Raw genomic sequence first — 15,560 nt, 5'->3', positions numbered from 1 at the left:
TTATAGCTGTCCTAGGACTTGGGCTTTATCTTTATGTCTGAAAGGAGAAGAAAACAAGACCACTTTCAGGGACCATCCTTTTCCTTCCTCCTGTTTCTGGTGTTGTCTCTGAGGATTTCAAACTGCTCCTTTGCTGTCCCAAAAGATAAAATGATTTACCCCCTGACATCTCAGTGCTGATCATCCCTCAAGTGAATAAGTGCTGTCTATTTAAAGGGTTTAATTGGGGGGGGGGTCTTATATGGAAATACTACTCTTCCTTGGAACTGCAAAGGTTGCTGGAAGATGACAGCTAGTTACTGCTTTATGGAGGTGTAGCATTTACTTTGGAATTGTGAGGTTGCAGAATTCTCACAAACCCCAACTAATGGGATATTTGAGGGGTTTCTGCAGCCTCTTAGGGACTTCTTGAGCAGTTTCCCTAGTATTTCACAACTGAGCCACCCACTGGAACTGGTCATTGAATTGACGAGGGATAAAAATTAATCCAGAAAATTGAGTACCTCTAATTATGTCACTGATAGAACCATCAAGGGAAACATCCAGAATATAGGACATACTACAGTAACTCTCAGATGAGGGCATGCTTTCATTCATAAATGCATGATTTCTAAAAATAATTTGGTTAAAAGGAAAAATATTAGCCTAGGGTTTAAAATATTTTAATTAAAATTATTTGTTTGTCAGGGCACCTAGGCGGCTCAGTCAGTTAAGTGCCTAACTTCAGTTCAGTTAATGATCTCCTGGTTTGTGAGTTTGAGCCCCATTTCTGGCTCTGTGCTGACAGTTTGGAGCCTGCTTCAGATCCTCAGTCTCTCTTTCTGCCCTTCCCCTACTTATGTGTGTGTGCTTTCTCGCTCTCTCAAAAATAAACATTAAAATAATTTTTTTAATTATCTGTGTGTCCAGATTCTAGGCATAGATACTCGAGTAATGGAATTTGAGAGTCAGATAATGGAATTTGGGTTTATCAAGGCATAGAGGTTTAGTAAGAGTGTCCTCCTTACACAGGAGAAAGCCAAAGCTGTATATTATTGGCAATTTGACAGCCACACAGCTAGTTATTGGCAAAACCAAGACTAGAATTTAAGCATCATTTACTTATATTCTTTATTTCTCTCTAAGATTGACCACTTGTAAGTTATATTAAATGAATCAAAATCTGAAACTTTGAGATACAAATTCTGTTTGGAGTACCTGGGTGGCTCAGTCAGTTAAGCGTCTGACTCTTGGCTGCAGCTCAGGTTATGATCTCCCAGTTGTGGGATCAAGCTCTAAGTCAGGCTCCGTGCCCACAGTGCAGAGCCTGCTTGGGATTCTCTCTCTGCCCCTTCCACACACTCTCTCTCCATCAAATAATTAATTTAAAAAATATTTTTAAGATACAAATTCTGTTTTATCTACAGTATAGTTAGATATTCTGTGCCTAAGGACACACAGATAATTTTATGTTGAAGTTTGATATTATAGGAATACCAGCTGGATTTAAGATTCTCTATTTTGAAACTTAAGTTATTCCTAAGATAATTTTTTTTAAATGTTTATTTTTGAGAGAGAGAGTGTGAGCAGAGGAGGAGCAGAGATAGAGGGAGACACAGAATCCCAAGCAGGCTCCAGGCTCTGATCTGTCAGCACGGAGCCTGACATGGGGCTCAAACCCAAGAACTGTGAGACCATGACCTGAGCCAAAGTTGGACACTAACCAACTGAGCCACCCAGGTGCTCCCCTAAGATACTATTATTAAACATTAAAATATGTCATATCTTTAAAAGTTTCTCAAGTTTGATTTAATACAGAGCTAGGTAATTTGAAAAGTACTTTTTGAATCTTAAAGTGCAATTATAGAGTGTAATTTACTCCTCTGAATTTTTTTTTATATGACAAAGCTAGGCACCTGCTTTATTTATTTGCAAACAAATGCCCATAGAGGAAATTTGTATGGCTTGTTTTAAGCTAGACAAGCTAAAATTCGTGGGTACAAAGAAGAAATTCTGACAGGCCTTTAATAGAGCTTAGCTGGAGCTTCTGTGATTAAATATGTTGTAATCCTGGAGTAATCTATCATAATCACAGTTTTTAAAATAAAAATGCTGTACAGACTGTTGTAAGGGAAAAAGAAGTGATAGTCCTCTATAACTTACATATTCTTATCTGGTCCATGATGAAGAACATAGCAAAGTGAATTTTTTTATCAAAAATCAAACAATATGTTTTAAAAATTACAAAAACCATTTAAAACTAGTGCCCTGGCCTTTGGATAATGTTACTTTGGTTAGAGAGGTAATCAGTTTGGAAGGATGTATTTTCAATTTTTCAGTATTTTTTTTTCTCTTAAGAGACCTATTTTTCACTGTAAAAACATATTTTCAAATGTGGATCAGAAAAAGAAATGGTGGAGATTTATATATTGGAAAATATCAACACCAGTACCTAAAAGTCACATAAAATCACCACATTGCTTTTTTCTCCAGCTGCCCACTCCAGTCAAGGGCCATGCTCATCAGACTTCCAGTTCCATCCAAGGAGAGGTATTCCTGGACTTTGTACGTCTTATGCAAGTAATTTGAAATGAATTTGATATGTATTGCCTCAGTATACCACCATCCTCCATAATCCAGCATTTTGAAGGTTGCAAGACTGATTTATAATGAGGTTCATGTACAGTAAGAGTGAACCAAGTATGATAGTCATAGTCTCTGTGTGATCAGTAACTCTTTTGGATCCAGTCCCTATGTGCAAAGAGTATAGAGAGGAGACTTCACTGTTAGCATGTCAGCTAACAAGGACCAATAAGACTTGCCTTTTGACAGGAAATTCTGTAATGCAGAGTTTTCGGAGAGCTCTAACATTTTAACCAGTGGTGGCTGTTCCTGTAGCACTCATATTTCCTTGAGGGGGAAAAAGAAGAAATCAGAAAGATGTTTCAAATTCAGGTCTTTATAATCTGAACATATTGAATTTATCACCAGTTTCTGTAATCACTGCAAACCAAAATATACCTAGCTCTCTAATGTTTGCACACTCATTAAGTGGCAGTGACGATCTTGGGTTGATGAGGAAAGCATATTTGTTTTCCAAGGGGGTGTTTATATGGATAACTGTGAGCAAATAAAGTCCAGTCTTGATTATTACTGTTTGGAAGACTTTCTTTTCTGTCTGTGCCACACCCCATTGGTTCTTTCTCATGGGACACCTCTGTCCTAGAGAGGAGCTGAGGAAGCAAGGATGCAACTGGACAGCTTTATATTTTGAAGTTAAAGTGATGCTCTTGAGAAATTCTGCAAAATACGAATTTCCAAATCATAGAAATTGAGTAGAGTTTTCATTACCCAAAACAAATGTTGATTTTTTTTTTATCAAGTCTAATTTGAACCATTTGGTGCAATCATGGTATAAATGAGTATTTTTCATTCTGCCTACACATAGCACAGTTGTTTCAGCTGGCCTAGAAACATTAGCCTAAAATAGGGGAAAAGCACAATCACATAAAAGAGCTCTGTGTGAATAAAGAATGGTATAATTTTGTTTACTTACACAACCAAACTGTTCCACTGTATATTGTATATGCTAGTGGTACATCTTTCTCAGTCAGTGCCCTTCAAGAAATATGTGTTTAAATGTAAATTTGCTAAAACAAATAAGCATGCCAAGTTCTTTTCCCATATAATTTCAAGTGTTTCTCAGAAATTATCACAACATTGCTTAAAAAATTTCCCTAAGTACTTCCCAGAATCTTTTACTTCCAAAATTTTTTTTTCTTTTACCATTTCTATTCATCTCCCTTTCTTGCCTGCTACACACACACACACACACACACACACACACACACACAGGCAGGCACATAGACACACAAAATTTTGGCCCATGCATGCTTAGGATTGCCAAGTCATATAGACAATAATAAAATTTAACCGAAAAAAAGGGGGGGGTGGAATTGGCTGTGATATAAGCAGAGAGCACCCAGACGAGTTAGAATTTTTGGCTAAAGAGAAAAGTTTTATTAGTGGCTTGACTTTAGAAAGACAACTTAAATGGAAATATCTGCATGTGACATAGGGGCCCATCTGAGTTCTAAAACAGGTAACTGTGGGAGAATGGGACAAAAGAAGACTAAAAGTTTTATGACTTACACAATTTTTTAAAACTGCATAGTATTCAGAGGTTCCCTTCCACAGAATATCTTTCTCAAACTGCTACTTCTAGTCCTCAGAACCTGTCCTATCCACCCTTGAGTAGTACCCATGATATCTCCATTTACAGACCCTGTCTTTAAGTTGATGGAATGCCTCCACTCATATCATCTGAGATAATGATCTGAGCTCATTGCTTGCTCCTGAGATGACCCAGAAGTTAGATAATATATTTCTTAATTTCTGGGTCACATCCTGACACACGTCCACCTAACTGAGAGTCCAGCACAAAGTTAGGTGGAGGCGAACTAGGGCGAATTCGCTGACTGCTCCTCATCAACATCATCCCAAGTGTTTGTGATGATGCATGCACTTGGTACATGGCTGCCAAGTGTTAGTATTAGCTGTGGAGAGAATCAGTCTCCAAGGTTTCAGGACTGCACACCCGTTTAGTAAAAATATTTGACCTTATACCCTAATATACGTAAAGATTTTTCTAAATTAGTAACTTATTACTGTAAAGCCACATACAATAGCTTCTTTTAATGTTTTTATTTATTTCTGAGAGAGAGAGAGAGAGAGAGAGACAGCGTGAGCAAGGGAGGGTCAGAGAGGGGGGAAGATACAGAATCTGAAGCAGTCTCCAGGCTCTGAGCTAGCTGTCAGCACAGAGCCTGATGCAGGGCTCAAACCCACGAACCGTGAGATTATGACCTGAGCCAAAGTTGGACACTTAACCAACTGAGCCACCCAGGCGCCCCTGTGTAAAGCCACATATAAAATATTAGCAAAAAATCATCCTTTAGGTAAAAAAAAAAAAGGAAATTTTTGTGTTTACTCCCCACAAAGGTGGGAGAGAATGGGGGAGACGTGTATTTGTTAGTCTGGTCACAAAACAATGCAGGATACAAGTAGGAAAAATTATGAATGCTGAGTTCTAAGTGTAAGGTTTCATGCAATTTATTGCATGATTTAATGTTTTGAGTCAATTTTATTGAGATGTACTTTCCATATAATAAAATTACCAATTTTAAGGGTATATATTCATGTAAACATCGATACAGTCATGATGTAGAACATTTCCATCACCCCCAAAATTTCCCCAGTGTTCTTTGCAGTCAGCCCCTTTCCCCTACTCTCTGCTCTTGGCTACTACCGATCTCCCCTCTGTGTCTATAGTCTTATCTTTCCCAGAATTTCAGTGACTGGAAAGGTAGAATGGGTAGTTTTTTGGAGTCTGATTTCTTTCATTTTCAACATTAATGCTTTTGAGCATCTTCCAAGTTTTACTGTGTATCATTAGTTTATTCCTTTTCAGGTGCTTAGTAGTATTCCACTGTATAGCTCTGCCATTCTTTTATTGCCCTTAAAACTTAAACATCTAGAAAACCAGGCAAAATTTATGGTTAACAGCATTGCTTCTTCAATTTTACCTCTGGAATTACTGTTAAACTCTACCTGATAGAGTACCAAGCTAGATAGTCTTGAAATTTGGTTAGTCTATATCTTCTACCCAACCCTTTTCCTCTTGCCTTGATATTTGAATTAATCCTAAAGGATAGAAAATAGAAAATTTCAATGGGAAACTGGTCATGAAAATAATTTACCAATATGATTATGTTGAAATAGTTTCTTAAGATACACAGTTCAAATCTAGACATGGAATCAAAAAGTACATCTCACAAATTTCTGATTTTGTTCAAGGTGGTCAGAATTCTCTACAGCTCAATGTCAAATAAGTAGAAGACCTAAAATTATATCAAAGGGGAAATATTTTTAGTTCTTAGCTAGGCATTTGGGGATTTTTAAAAAACATGCCTTAAATTTGACTGACAAGAAGTTCATGTGATAGAATAGAAAATTAAATTATTCTCTGCTTGTCTTTTAGAGTTAAACAGTTTGCTTACTTCTTATTAATTTGAATAATGTGAGAGCAAATAAGTCCCAGAACTCTGCTGTGTTCAGTATTCCTCCCTCATTTCCATGGATGGACAGAAAGAAACGCATTGCTTTCTCTCTGTGCTGTGGCATGGTAGTGGCCTGCCGTGAACACTGATGGGTTCCTTCTTGAAGCAGGGAGGGAGTCTGTAGGCTTGAGGTCACCTGACAGTCTAATTATCCCAAAGTTTCTCACCTGGTCTCTCTTCCATTTCTTTACATCCTTTCCTTCCCTACTATCCCTTTCCCTGAAATAACAATCAACTTTACTTTGATTTTAAAAGTATGGGTCATATAAGGTGTTTTGGTGTGAAGAAAAGGCTTAAATAAAACTATTGAAACCATGACAGTTGATTCTACTACAGGAAAGATTTTAAAATATTACTCTGCAGAGCCATGTAGAACCAGGTGCCAGATTCTACTGAGTGATAGTCACCAGTTCCAGCAAAATAATAAAAGGAAGTCTTTTCATCTAAATACTTACATGTAAATATTTTAAGTGTTTTATACTTCTTCTGAACCCAGTAAAACTGGTTTATAATTTGGGATTATTTGGTGTTAGTCATCTTTTAATTAATAGTATAGCTGGTTATTTCACAGGAAATCAATACTTACAATAATACCTTGCATTTCACTTAACAAGGTAAATCTTACTATCCTCATTTTGTAAATAAAAATTCCCAGTGTAAAGGCTTAAAGGTCACTGAACTCTAGTTACAAGCGGGAATGCCTTTAGGAATTGACTTACAAACTACAGAATGGACTAGGAAGGACAAGAGTCCAGTTACACACTCTGATGTGATTTATTACTCTAAATGCAAGACCAGTGTCCCAATATGGGTTGTATGGCAGTCACAGTGTTCATGCTGGTCTAATATAACATAATATTTGTTTTTTAAATGCTTATTCTGTGATAATATGTAACTCTTTCTATGACTCTTATTCACCCTGGTAAAGTTTATTTGACATGGGAAGGGGGCTGAAGTTTTAGATCTATGCTTCTCAAATTACCTGTGAGGAAGGACCAGTTCCACCCACCTCTATCAGTTTTGAGCCAATACTTGTTAAATAAAATAAAAAGAAATTAATAAAAAAGAAATCATGCTTTTTGTTGTTTCATCAGTGTCAGATAGTCCAGAAGTTTTCAGCTGGATTAAAATTTTTTTAAAAATTGAGTCTGGTCCCTTTTGAATAGCATATAGAACACACATGGAATTCTCTCAAGCCACAGTTTTTAAAATTTTTTTAAATGTTTTATTTATTTCTGAGAGAGAGAGAGAGGAAGAGAGAGAGAGATAGCATGAGCAGGGGAGGGTCAGAGAGAGAGGGAGACACAGAATCTGAAGCAGGCTCCAGGCTCTGAGCTAGCTGTCAGCACTGAGCCTGACACAGGGCTCGAACCCACGAACCGTGAGATCGTGACCTGCGCCAGAGTCAGACACTTAACCAACTGAGCCACCCAAGCACCCCTAAAGCCGCTGTTTTGAGAATCACTGCACCAGACTATGCTTATCTCTGTCACTGAGATCTTCAGGGAAAAGAACCCACACCTTCCTTTTTTTCCCCTTGATGATTTCTAAATCCCATTCAACCATTTTATCCAAGGATGTACTAAACCTGATAGCCATCCATAGCATTGAGCTTGCAGACCCTTTATGTTGTATGAGAAAGTCAATTTGTTTCTTTCTGCAGTTGCTCTACTTATGAGCACAATGGTAGTAGAAAACTTTGATCAAACGTGAATGGTAGCTTCTTTGGAAAGAACTTCTGTGGCACTTCATATTGCCTGGATTCAGAGGGTGCCCTGTGGGGGGGACCCCAGTGTGAGTATGTAATGTAGATGTCTGTCCCGTTCCCCAGCACATTTGTTTGCAAAGATGTTATGTTGTCCTTCTATGTAAGTATAAATTGCTGTTTCCATTACCACTATAAACGAAGCATCTCTTTTATGATTCAGGCTACCAGCAAAGTTCTAAATCTTGCTTACCTGGACCTCTTCCACTAGAAGTAAGTGGTTTAATGTAACAGTTCCATTTTAGCAGAGACAGCTCCTCCGGACTAAAAGAGGTCTGAAAGGCAGTGGTTTTAGAAATAGCGGCAGGCATTGTGGCGGGCCAGGAGAAAAGAGAAACCATATGGGACTGCTGTGTTCTGTTGGAGGAAAGAAGATAGGAGGGTGATTGAAAGGAGATGCCTCAGGTGGGTTTGATCAGTTGCTATGGTTTCTAAGGGCTGTTTTAATACCAGAGGCTGCCAGCTGTGTAAGTACATTATTGACATGTAGATTTAGGTGCAGGCTACCTGGGGAAGAAATGACTGTGTGCTGCTCAGGGTTGCGTTTCAGCCTGAGACACAATCCATAGGAAAAGCTTCCATAAAAACAATCAAGAGAGTGGATTTGATGGTAAAAGAAAAACAGTGTGGAGGAAGACATTACAGTGCTCCAGAGACCATACTTGTTCAGGAGAAGTCCTATTTCTTGTTGTCATAGACCCACTGTGCCCACCTGGGAAATGGCAAATGGCATCATTACACTCAATGAACTTAGAGTCAGAATTTCTGGATCAGAGTACGAGACCCCAAGTTAGCATCACCGCAACCTCAACCAGCCATCCCCCTTTCCTTCACCCCTGATCCCTCATCTGGTAAACATTTGCTCAGCTCTGGAAGCTATTATGAGGTTCAAATGAGATAATCTATACAAAGTCACAATTTATTTCTCTATTTACCTACAACACCAACATTCCTCCTTGTTTTTCCCTCATTCCAAAGAAGGCATGTAAGGAGACCATTTGCTTTGAGTGATTCCTTTAAAAACTGGCTATTGCAGGACTCCAGGATCCTCTAGAGTCACCATGTGTACACATCATCATCTAAGTATTCTGAGCAGAGAGCTGCATGAAGATATTTAATCTGAAGGCTCATGTTATCTACAAAATGAGGGAGGGACAATTTATGTAGGAACGGACCTCCACGTGCACACACCCACACATCTACTTTACGTAACATGATAGGATGCTAGAGTAAGCCTTATAAAGAATTGCACATAACTATTAGAGCTTGTTTTTTGTGTAGCAATTTAAATAAATGATAAGTATCTCCTTAAAATCAAGCTAGTTGTCTTGGTTCAGACCATACAGTTGTGGTCCAAGGAGAATTTTTATCACAAAGCTGAGTAGAACTATCTATAAGGCAGCATTTTCCATTGCAAAAATAGTATAATTCCCTTTATCCTGCTTCCCCTAATGAAACATTCTCCATAAACACAGCACAATGGATGAAACTAAGAAATTAAGATTGATACCATAGTATTAACTGATCTAGATAGACTTTATTCAACTTTTGCCAGTTTCCCCACCAAGGGCCTTTTTCTGGCCTGGAATCTCTAGAATCTCACATTACATTTATTTATCCCATTTGCTTGGTTCCCTCCAATCTATAACCATTCTTTTGTCCTTTTTTTTTTTAAAAATCTTTACTGATGTTTGCACTTTGAAGAATACTAGCCACTCTTGTAGGATGCCCTTAAATTTTGGTTTATCTGATGTTTTCTCATGATTAGATTGAGATTATACAGCTTTCAGCAAGAAAGGGATGATGTGCCCTTCTCAGTATATATTGGAAGGTAGATGATTATACTTAACACTGGTGATGTTCATGTTGATTACTTGGTTAAGGTGGTATCTGCTAGATTTCCCTATTGTGAACTTATGATTTTTCTCTTTGTAACTGATAAATATGTAATTTTTTAGATGATTTTATGCTTTCTTAAATTGATAGGCAGGGTTGGGGGCAAGTATTATTCACAGAGGTTGCAAAGTGTCCTGTCTTGGTTAGGAAGAAATAGTGCTCTAGAAAATGATGGAGTCATTATTTAAGCATTTGAATACATTTCTCTCAATCTGTGCTGAAATAGATTGCCTGACATTACATTGCAGGATTTTTAAGTCCTACCTCCAGGCAAATCTCATAGTTACTAGCAAAAATGAAAGTGTGAAATGCTTTTTAATGTATATTTAACAACACATAGTCTGGTGATTACTGATGTGTATTCTCTGTGGACTCCCTTTGCTATCAGAGGAGGATGTTAAGAGACAACATTTTTACACATTTATTCTATCTAAATCCATCACATGTTTACTTTCTAAATATCTATAACTGTCATTTATAACAAGATCATAAAAAAAGTCAAATACTTAAAGTCTAACTCAAACTTTGAATCATAGGATTACAATCAATTTTTGGGAAAAGTACAATTACTGTTTTTCCTTACTCTACCTTATGAATTTGTCTATTAGAAATGACACTAAAATGTAGCTATTAAAAAAAGAGAAAAAAAAACACAGCTTCGTAACAGGGCACAGGAGGCAAAGCTACTTTCTTTCATCTTTTTAATTCAGAAAGTTATATGATAGTTCCCATTTAAAGGAATTTTCATCATTAAATCCAGTACCATGTCTGCTTGTGTTGAAGAAGCAAATTTCACAAAATGTGCTTAATTCCTTCCTATGGTGTCACTATTTAACACGGATTAAGGTACCATTTTTTGCATTTATACTGGGTTGCACAGTACATGTTCACGTCTTATACTAATATGTGCTAAATAGTTGCATTCTACATAGACTATTGTTGTTAAAATAGCAGTAGCAAAGGCATTTTACATCGCAGAGCCCCAGTGGTCTACATTTTGTTTGCTTTGACGTTAAACTCAAATCTGTTTCTCTAACTGTGACTCTAATTACTACAATTGCATGGCAGAAAAGTTTGCATTGTGGGTTGACTTTTACAGACAGTGCTTGTGTGTTTTCTGCTGTCATTCTCGGTGTTTCATGAACAGACAGAGCTCCTTCAGTTGCATTGAGTAATTATGCACAATCAATAAGTTTTTGTGTTTATCTTTGTTGTTTCTTTGATGTGGCCTCTAGGATGCTGCCGGCAAGGTGCTGGACCGCTGGGCCATCATGTCTCGAGAAGAGGAAATCATCACCCTTCAGCAGTTTCTGCGGTTTGGAGAGACCAAATCCATTGTGGAGCTGATGGCAATTCAGGAGAAAGAAGGGCAGGCTGTAGCTGTACCATCTTCAAAGACAGACTCAGACATAAGGACTTTCATTGAGAGCAATAATCGCACCCGGAGTCCCAGCCTTCTTGCTCACCTAGAGAACAGCAACCCTTCCAGCATTCATCATTTCGAAAACATCCCCAACAGCCTTGCATTTCTGCTTCCATTCCAGTATATAAACCCAGTCTCAGCCCCGCTGCTTGGATTGCCTCCAAATGGGCTACTGTTGGAGCAACCAGGACTGAGGCTGCGGGAACCAAGCCTTTCAACCCAGAACGAATACAATGAAAGCAGTGAATCTGAAGTCTCTCCCACACCTTATAAGAATGATCAGACGCCTAATAGAAATGCCCTGACCAGCATTACTAATGTGGAGCCCAAAACCGAGCCAGCCTGTGTGTCCCCTATTCAGAATTCTGCCCCAGTCAGTGATCTGACCAAAACTGAACACCCGAAAAGCTCATTCCGGATTCACCGGATGAGAAGGATGGGGTCAGCCTCTAGGAAAGGAAGAGTGTTCTGTAATGCATGTGGGAAAACGTTCTATGACAAAGGTACTCTCAAAATTCATTATAATGCTGTTCACCTGAAGATCAAACACCGATGCACCATCGAGGGTTGCAACATGGTCTTTAGCTCCCTCCGAAGCCGGAATCGCCACAGTGCGAACCCTAATCCTCGCCTTCACATGCCTATGCTACGAAATAACCGAGACAAAGATTTAATTCGTGCCACATCAGGAGCTGCTACCCCTGTCATAGCAAGTACAAAATCAAATCTCACACTCACAAGCCCTGGCCGGCCCCCAATGGGTTTTACCACTCCCCCACTAGACCCTGTCTTACAGAATCCTCTGCCTAGCCAGCTGGTTTTTTCTGGGCTAAAGACTGTACAGCCAGTTCCTCCATTTTATAGAAGTTTACTCACTCCGGGGGAAATGGTGAGTCCTCCAACCTCCCTCCCAACCAGTCCCATCATTCCAGCCACTGGTACCATAGAGCAGCACCCCCCACCACCCTCTGAGCCCGTAGCACCAGTAGTGATGATGGGGACTCATGAGCCCAGTGCTGACCTGGCACCCAAGAAGAAACCCAGGAAGTCCAGCATGCCTGTGAAGATTGAGAAGGAAATCATTGATACCGCTGATGAGTTTGACGATGAAGATGATGACCCCAACGATGGCGGACCTGTGGTCAACGATGTAAGCCATGACAATCATTGCCATTCCCAAGAGGAGATGAGTCCAGGCATGTCTGTGAAGGACTTTTCTAAACATAGCAGGACCCGGTGCATTTCAAGGACTGAAATAAGAAGGGCTGACAGCATGACTTCTGAGGACCAAGAACCTGAGCGGGACTATGAGAATGAATCTGAGTCTTCAGAGCCCAAACTAGGTGAGGAGTCCATGGAAGGTGATGAGCACATTCACAGTGAAGTGAGCGAAAAAGTCCTGATGAGCAGTGAGAGGCCTGATGAGAACCACAGTGAGCCCTCTCACCAGGATGTCATCAAGGTGAAGGAAGAATTTACAGATCCCACTTATGACATGTTTTACATGAGCCAGTATGGACTGTACAACGGTGGGGGGGCCAGCATGGCAGCCCTGCACGAAAGTTTCACATCGTCTCTGAATTACGGCAGCCCTCAAAAGTTCTCCCCAGAAGGTGACCTGTGTTCTAGCCCAGACCCCAAAATCTGTTACGTGTGCAAGAAGAGTTTCAAAAGCTCGTACAGTGTGAAGCTTCACTACAGGAACGTTCACTTAAAAGAGATGCATGTCTGCACAGTGGCTGGGTGCAATGCCGCCTTCCCCTCTCGCCGAAGCAGAGACAGGTCAGTAAATCTCCATTGGCTGCTCCTGCTGGGGGTGGAGGGTGCCAGTCATGTTGGACTTAACATTAAAAAATCCAACTTAGATGTTTTTGATGCACTATAAAGATAGTCTGCAGTGACCATGATGTAACCAAGCTGCCATGCTCATGGAGGATTGTTGCAGTTGATGCTTGTTATGATTAAGCATGCATAATCATATGCCATCTTACCCTGTAATGCACGCCATTTTTCTGTGCTCTGTGTATGTGTGTATGTATGTTTCCCCATGCATCTAGGTGTGAATAAGTTAACTATGTACACAGTTCCCTGCTTCCTCATGAAGCTTCACTTAGAAGCCGCAGCTGCTGTTATATATATTTCTGCTTTGCCTTGTGGCTTTTTAATTAAGTAAATATATTATCTTCATACACACATATTTATCCAATATAGAAACAGAAATTTACGGATGGAAAGAACCATAGGTCCAGGACATCGAGACAGCCTGCATCTCCGTAGGTATAACCAGAAATGTTATCATTCTTACATGAGTATTTAGTATGTCCTTGAATTATTTTAAGAGTCACGAAAATATTAGAAGAAAATGGGACCAAAATAATTATTAATGTGGGGAAATGGTATGGTGGTATGGATTTCTTTATTTTAACTTCACAGTGTCTTTAAGTACATCTCTAAAATACAGTCTGTCATGGGAATTATGCACAGAAGGGGAGGCATGCATATACTTTTAGGATCAGTTAGAATATATTATGTCCAGCTTTGAGATGACATCACACCTTAGCTATGTGGCTACAGCTCTGAAACAGTTGGGTTTAAACAGAAGCAGCTGGTCTTAAACCTCCAATGTTCTTTCTCAGTCCTCAAGAAAATGTAATATAAATGGAATGTATCAAGGTGGTCAGTAGTGGGGTAACACAGTTATCCTGCACTTGAGATAAGCTTACGAGCAGATCATTTACATAATATACCAGCCCAACCCAGAGTCACACACCAGTTAATTCTTCCTGTTACGGCGGATGTAGCTTTTTGGTTTTACATTGTCTTTTAAAAATAATTTTAGGCAAAATTTCATCAGGTGGGAAAAAATCAATACATGTAGAAGCAACAAGGAGGTTTCCAGATCACCACCTCCCAAATTCTAGCACTCATCAATTGACTAGAATTCTTTGACAAAGTAACATATAATGAAAGTACCACTGAAAAGTAGTGACCTTCTAGAATACCCTGTTTTTCTTCATATTTAAAAGATGAATCTTTTTAAAAATAACACTTAAAAATATTTTCCATAAGTACTGAAATGCAAGGGGCCCAATCCATTAAAAGCAAAATTTCTGAGAAAATAAATGGTTTTCTTTATACAACTCAAAATATGCTTTGAAGAGAAATCTATGTTTTTAAAGATTTCCCCTCTTCCCCAGAGAGGTATACCTTGTTGTATAAAAACCAGTTAAGTCACAAAGTTCTTTTCAGTTCTGAGTTATCTTTGCCAGTACAAGAATACAGCACATAACATAGCTATAATTTGAATAATAAAGTATAGTACTGTACACAACCTCCCATCCCCAAGTTTGTGAGTAATACTCATTCTTTTATATTTGAAATAGTGCAGTTGTGATAATGAGGTTAATGCATTGGATTTTTTTTAACAAAAATAAAAGACTCATGAAATCCTGCATAAAATATTTATGGAAATGGAGTGTTTGAAGACAAGCCAAAATTTAAGCTTATTTGCATGAATTCTATCACAGTTTTAGTTGGTTTGCTGAAAATACTGAAAGTCATAACACTCACATAAATGGCTCTGGGACCAAAAGGCTACAACATCCCAAAGCGTGGCGCTTTCATTTATGTCAAACCACTAGAAAACACCAGCACTTGTGTTTTTATGTCCTAATTCATAAGGAGGTACTGTTGAAAGGGCGGTTTATCTAAGGAAAAACATTCATTAAGAGCAGAAGAATATTTCCATCTCCATTTTAATTCTAGAGATTAGGATCTTGGCAGATGACAAGCTGTATGGAAGTGAAGAGTAGTGTCTAGGGTAACTGGGATATTCTAGGCATATATTCTCCCACGTGTGTTCAGTCACACAGAGGACAGGTGATACATTTCATTTGGGTGAAATATCACATCACAGCTAATCTTTATAATTCTGGAGTTTTGTAACACATACATGAAGAAAAGCAAATTGAAAAAAATACTGACCAACGTTTTTTTTGATTCTCACTTAAGTTTTGCTTTTCAGGAATACACACATTTTTTGATACCAGGTTTAAAAATGTAACAAAACCTATGATATTTTAATTGGGCATTTTTTCCCTTAAGAAAAGAACTCATCCTCGTTGAGTCTGTGACTTGAATTAACATATGATGCAACCATAGCTACCACCACATAATCAGAAACAGTGATGCTTTTGAGGCACCTGCCTCTTCCGACATCTCTGCAGAGTGAACTCAAACATTACTTCCACTTCAGCGTGTTACCATCACTTCTTCCATTGATGTTGACTTGGAATTTAATCTCCTCTTTCACAGAGCCTCTTGAACCACATCTCTGATCTACCCCTCAGACTTAAACTTTCTGTTTCTCTTCATTTTT

The 15,560-nt window shown here is 38.8% G+C and overlaps 1 protein-coding gene across 3 annotated transcripts in view; it reads left to right on the top strand.

Moving 5' to 3' along the window:
* BNC2 (basonuclin zinc finger protein 2) overlaps positions 1-15,560 on the top strand; it is a 356,963-nt gene that overhangs the window by 325,181 nt on the left and 16,222 nt on the right. For all 3 annotated transcript variants that reach the window (XM_077765060.1, XM_077765062.1, XM_077765061.1), the window contains one exon: positions 10,995-12,964. In XM_077765060.1, the coding sequence (XP_077621186.1) occupies positions 10,995-12,964 (1,970 nt within the window). The remainder of the gene's footprint in view (positions 1-10,994; positions 12,965-15,560) is intronic.

The sequence above is a fragment of the Crocuta crocuta genome, unplaced genomic scaffold (genome assembly GCF_008692635.1).
Source record: "Crocuta crocuta isolate KB4526 unplaced genomic scaffold, BGI_CrCroc_1.0 scaffold687, whole genome shotgun sequence".
Taxonomy (NCBI): Eukaryota; Metazoa; Chordata; class Mammalia; order Carnivora; family Hyaenidae; genus Crocuta; species Crocuta crocuta.
Note: the sequence above shows the minus strand (reverse complement) of the source record. Positions and strands in the feature narration are given on the sequence as shown.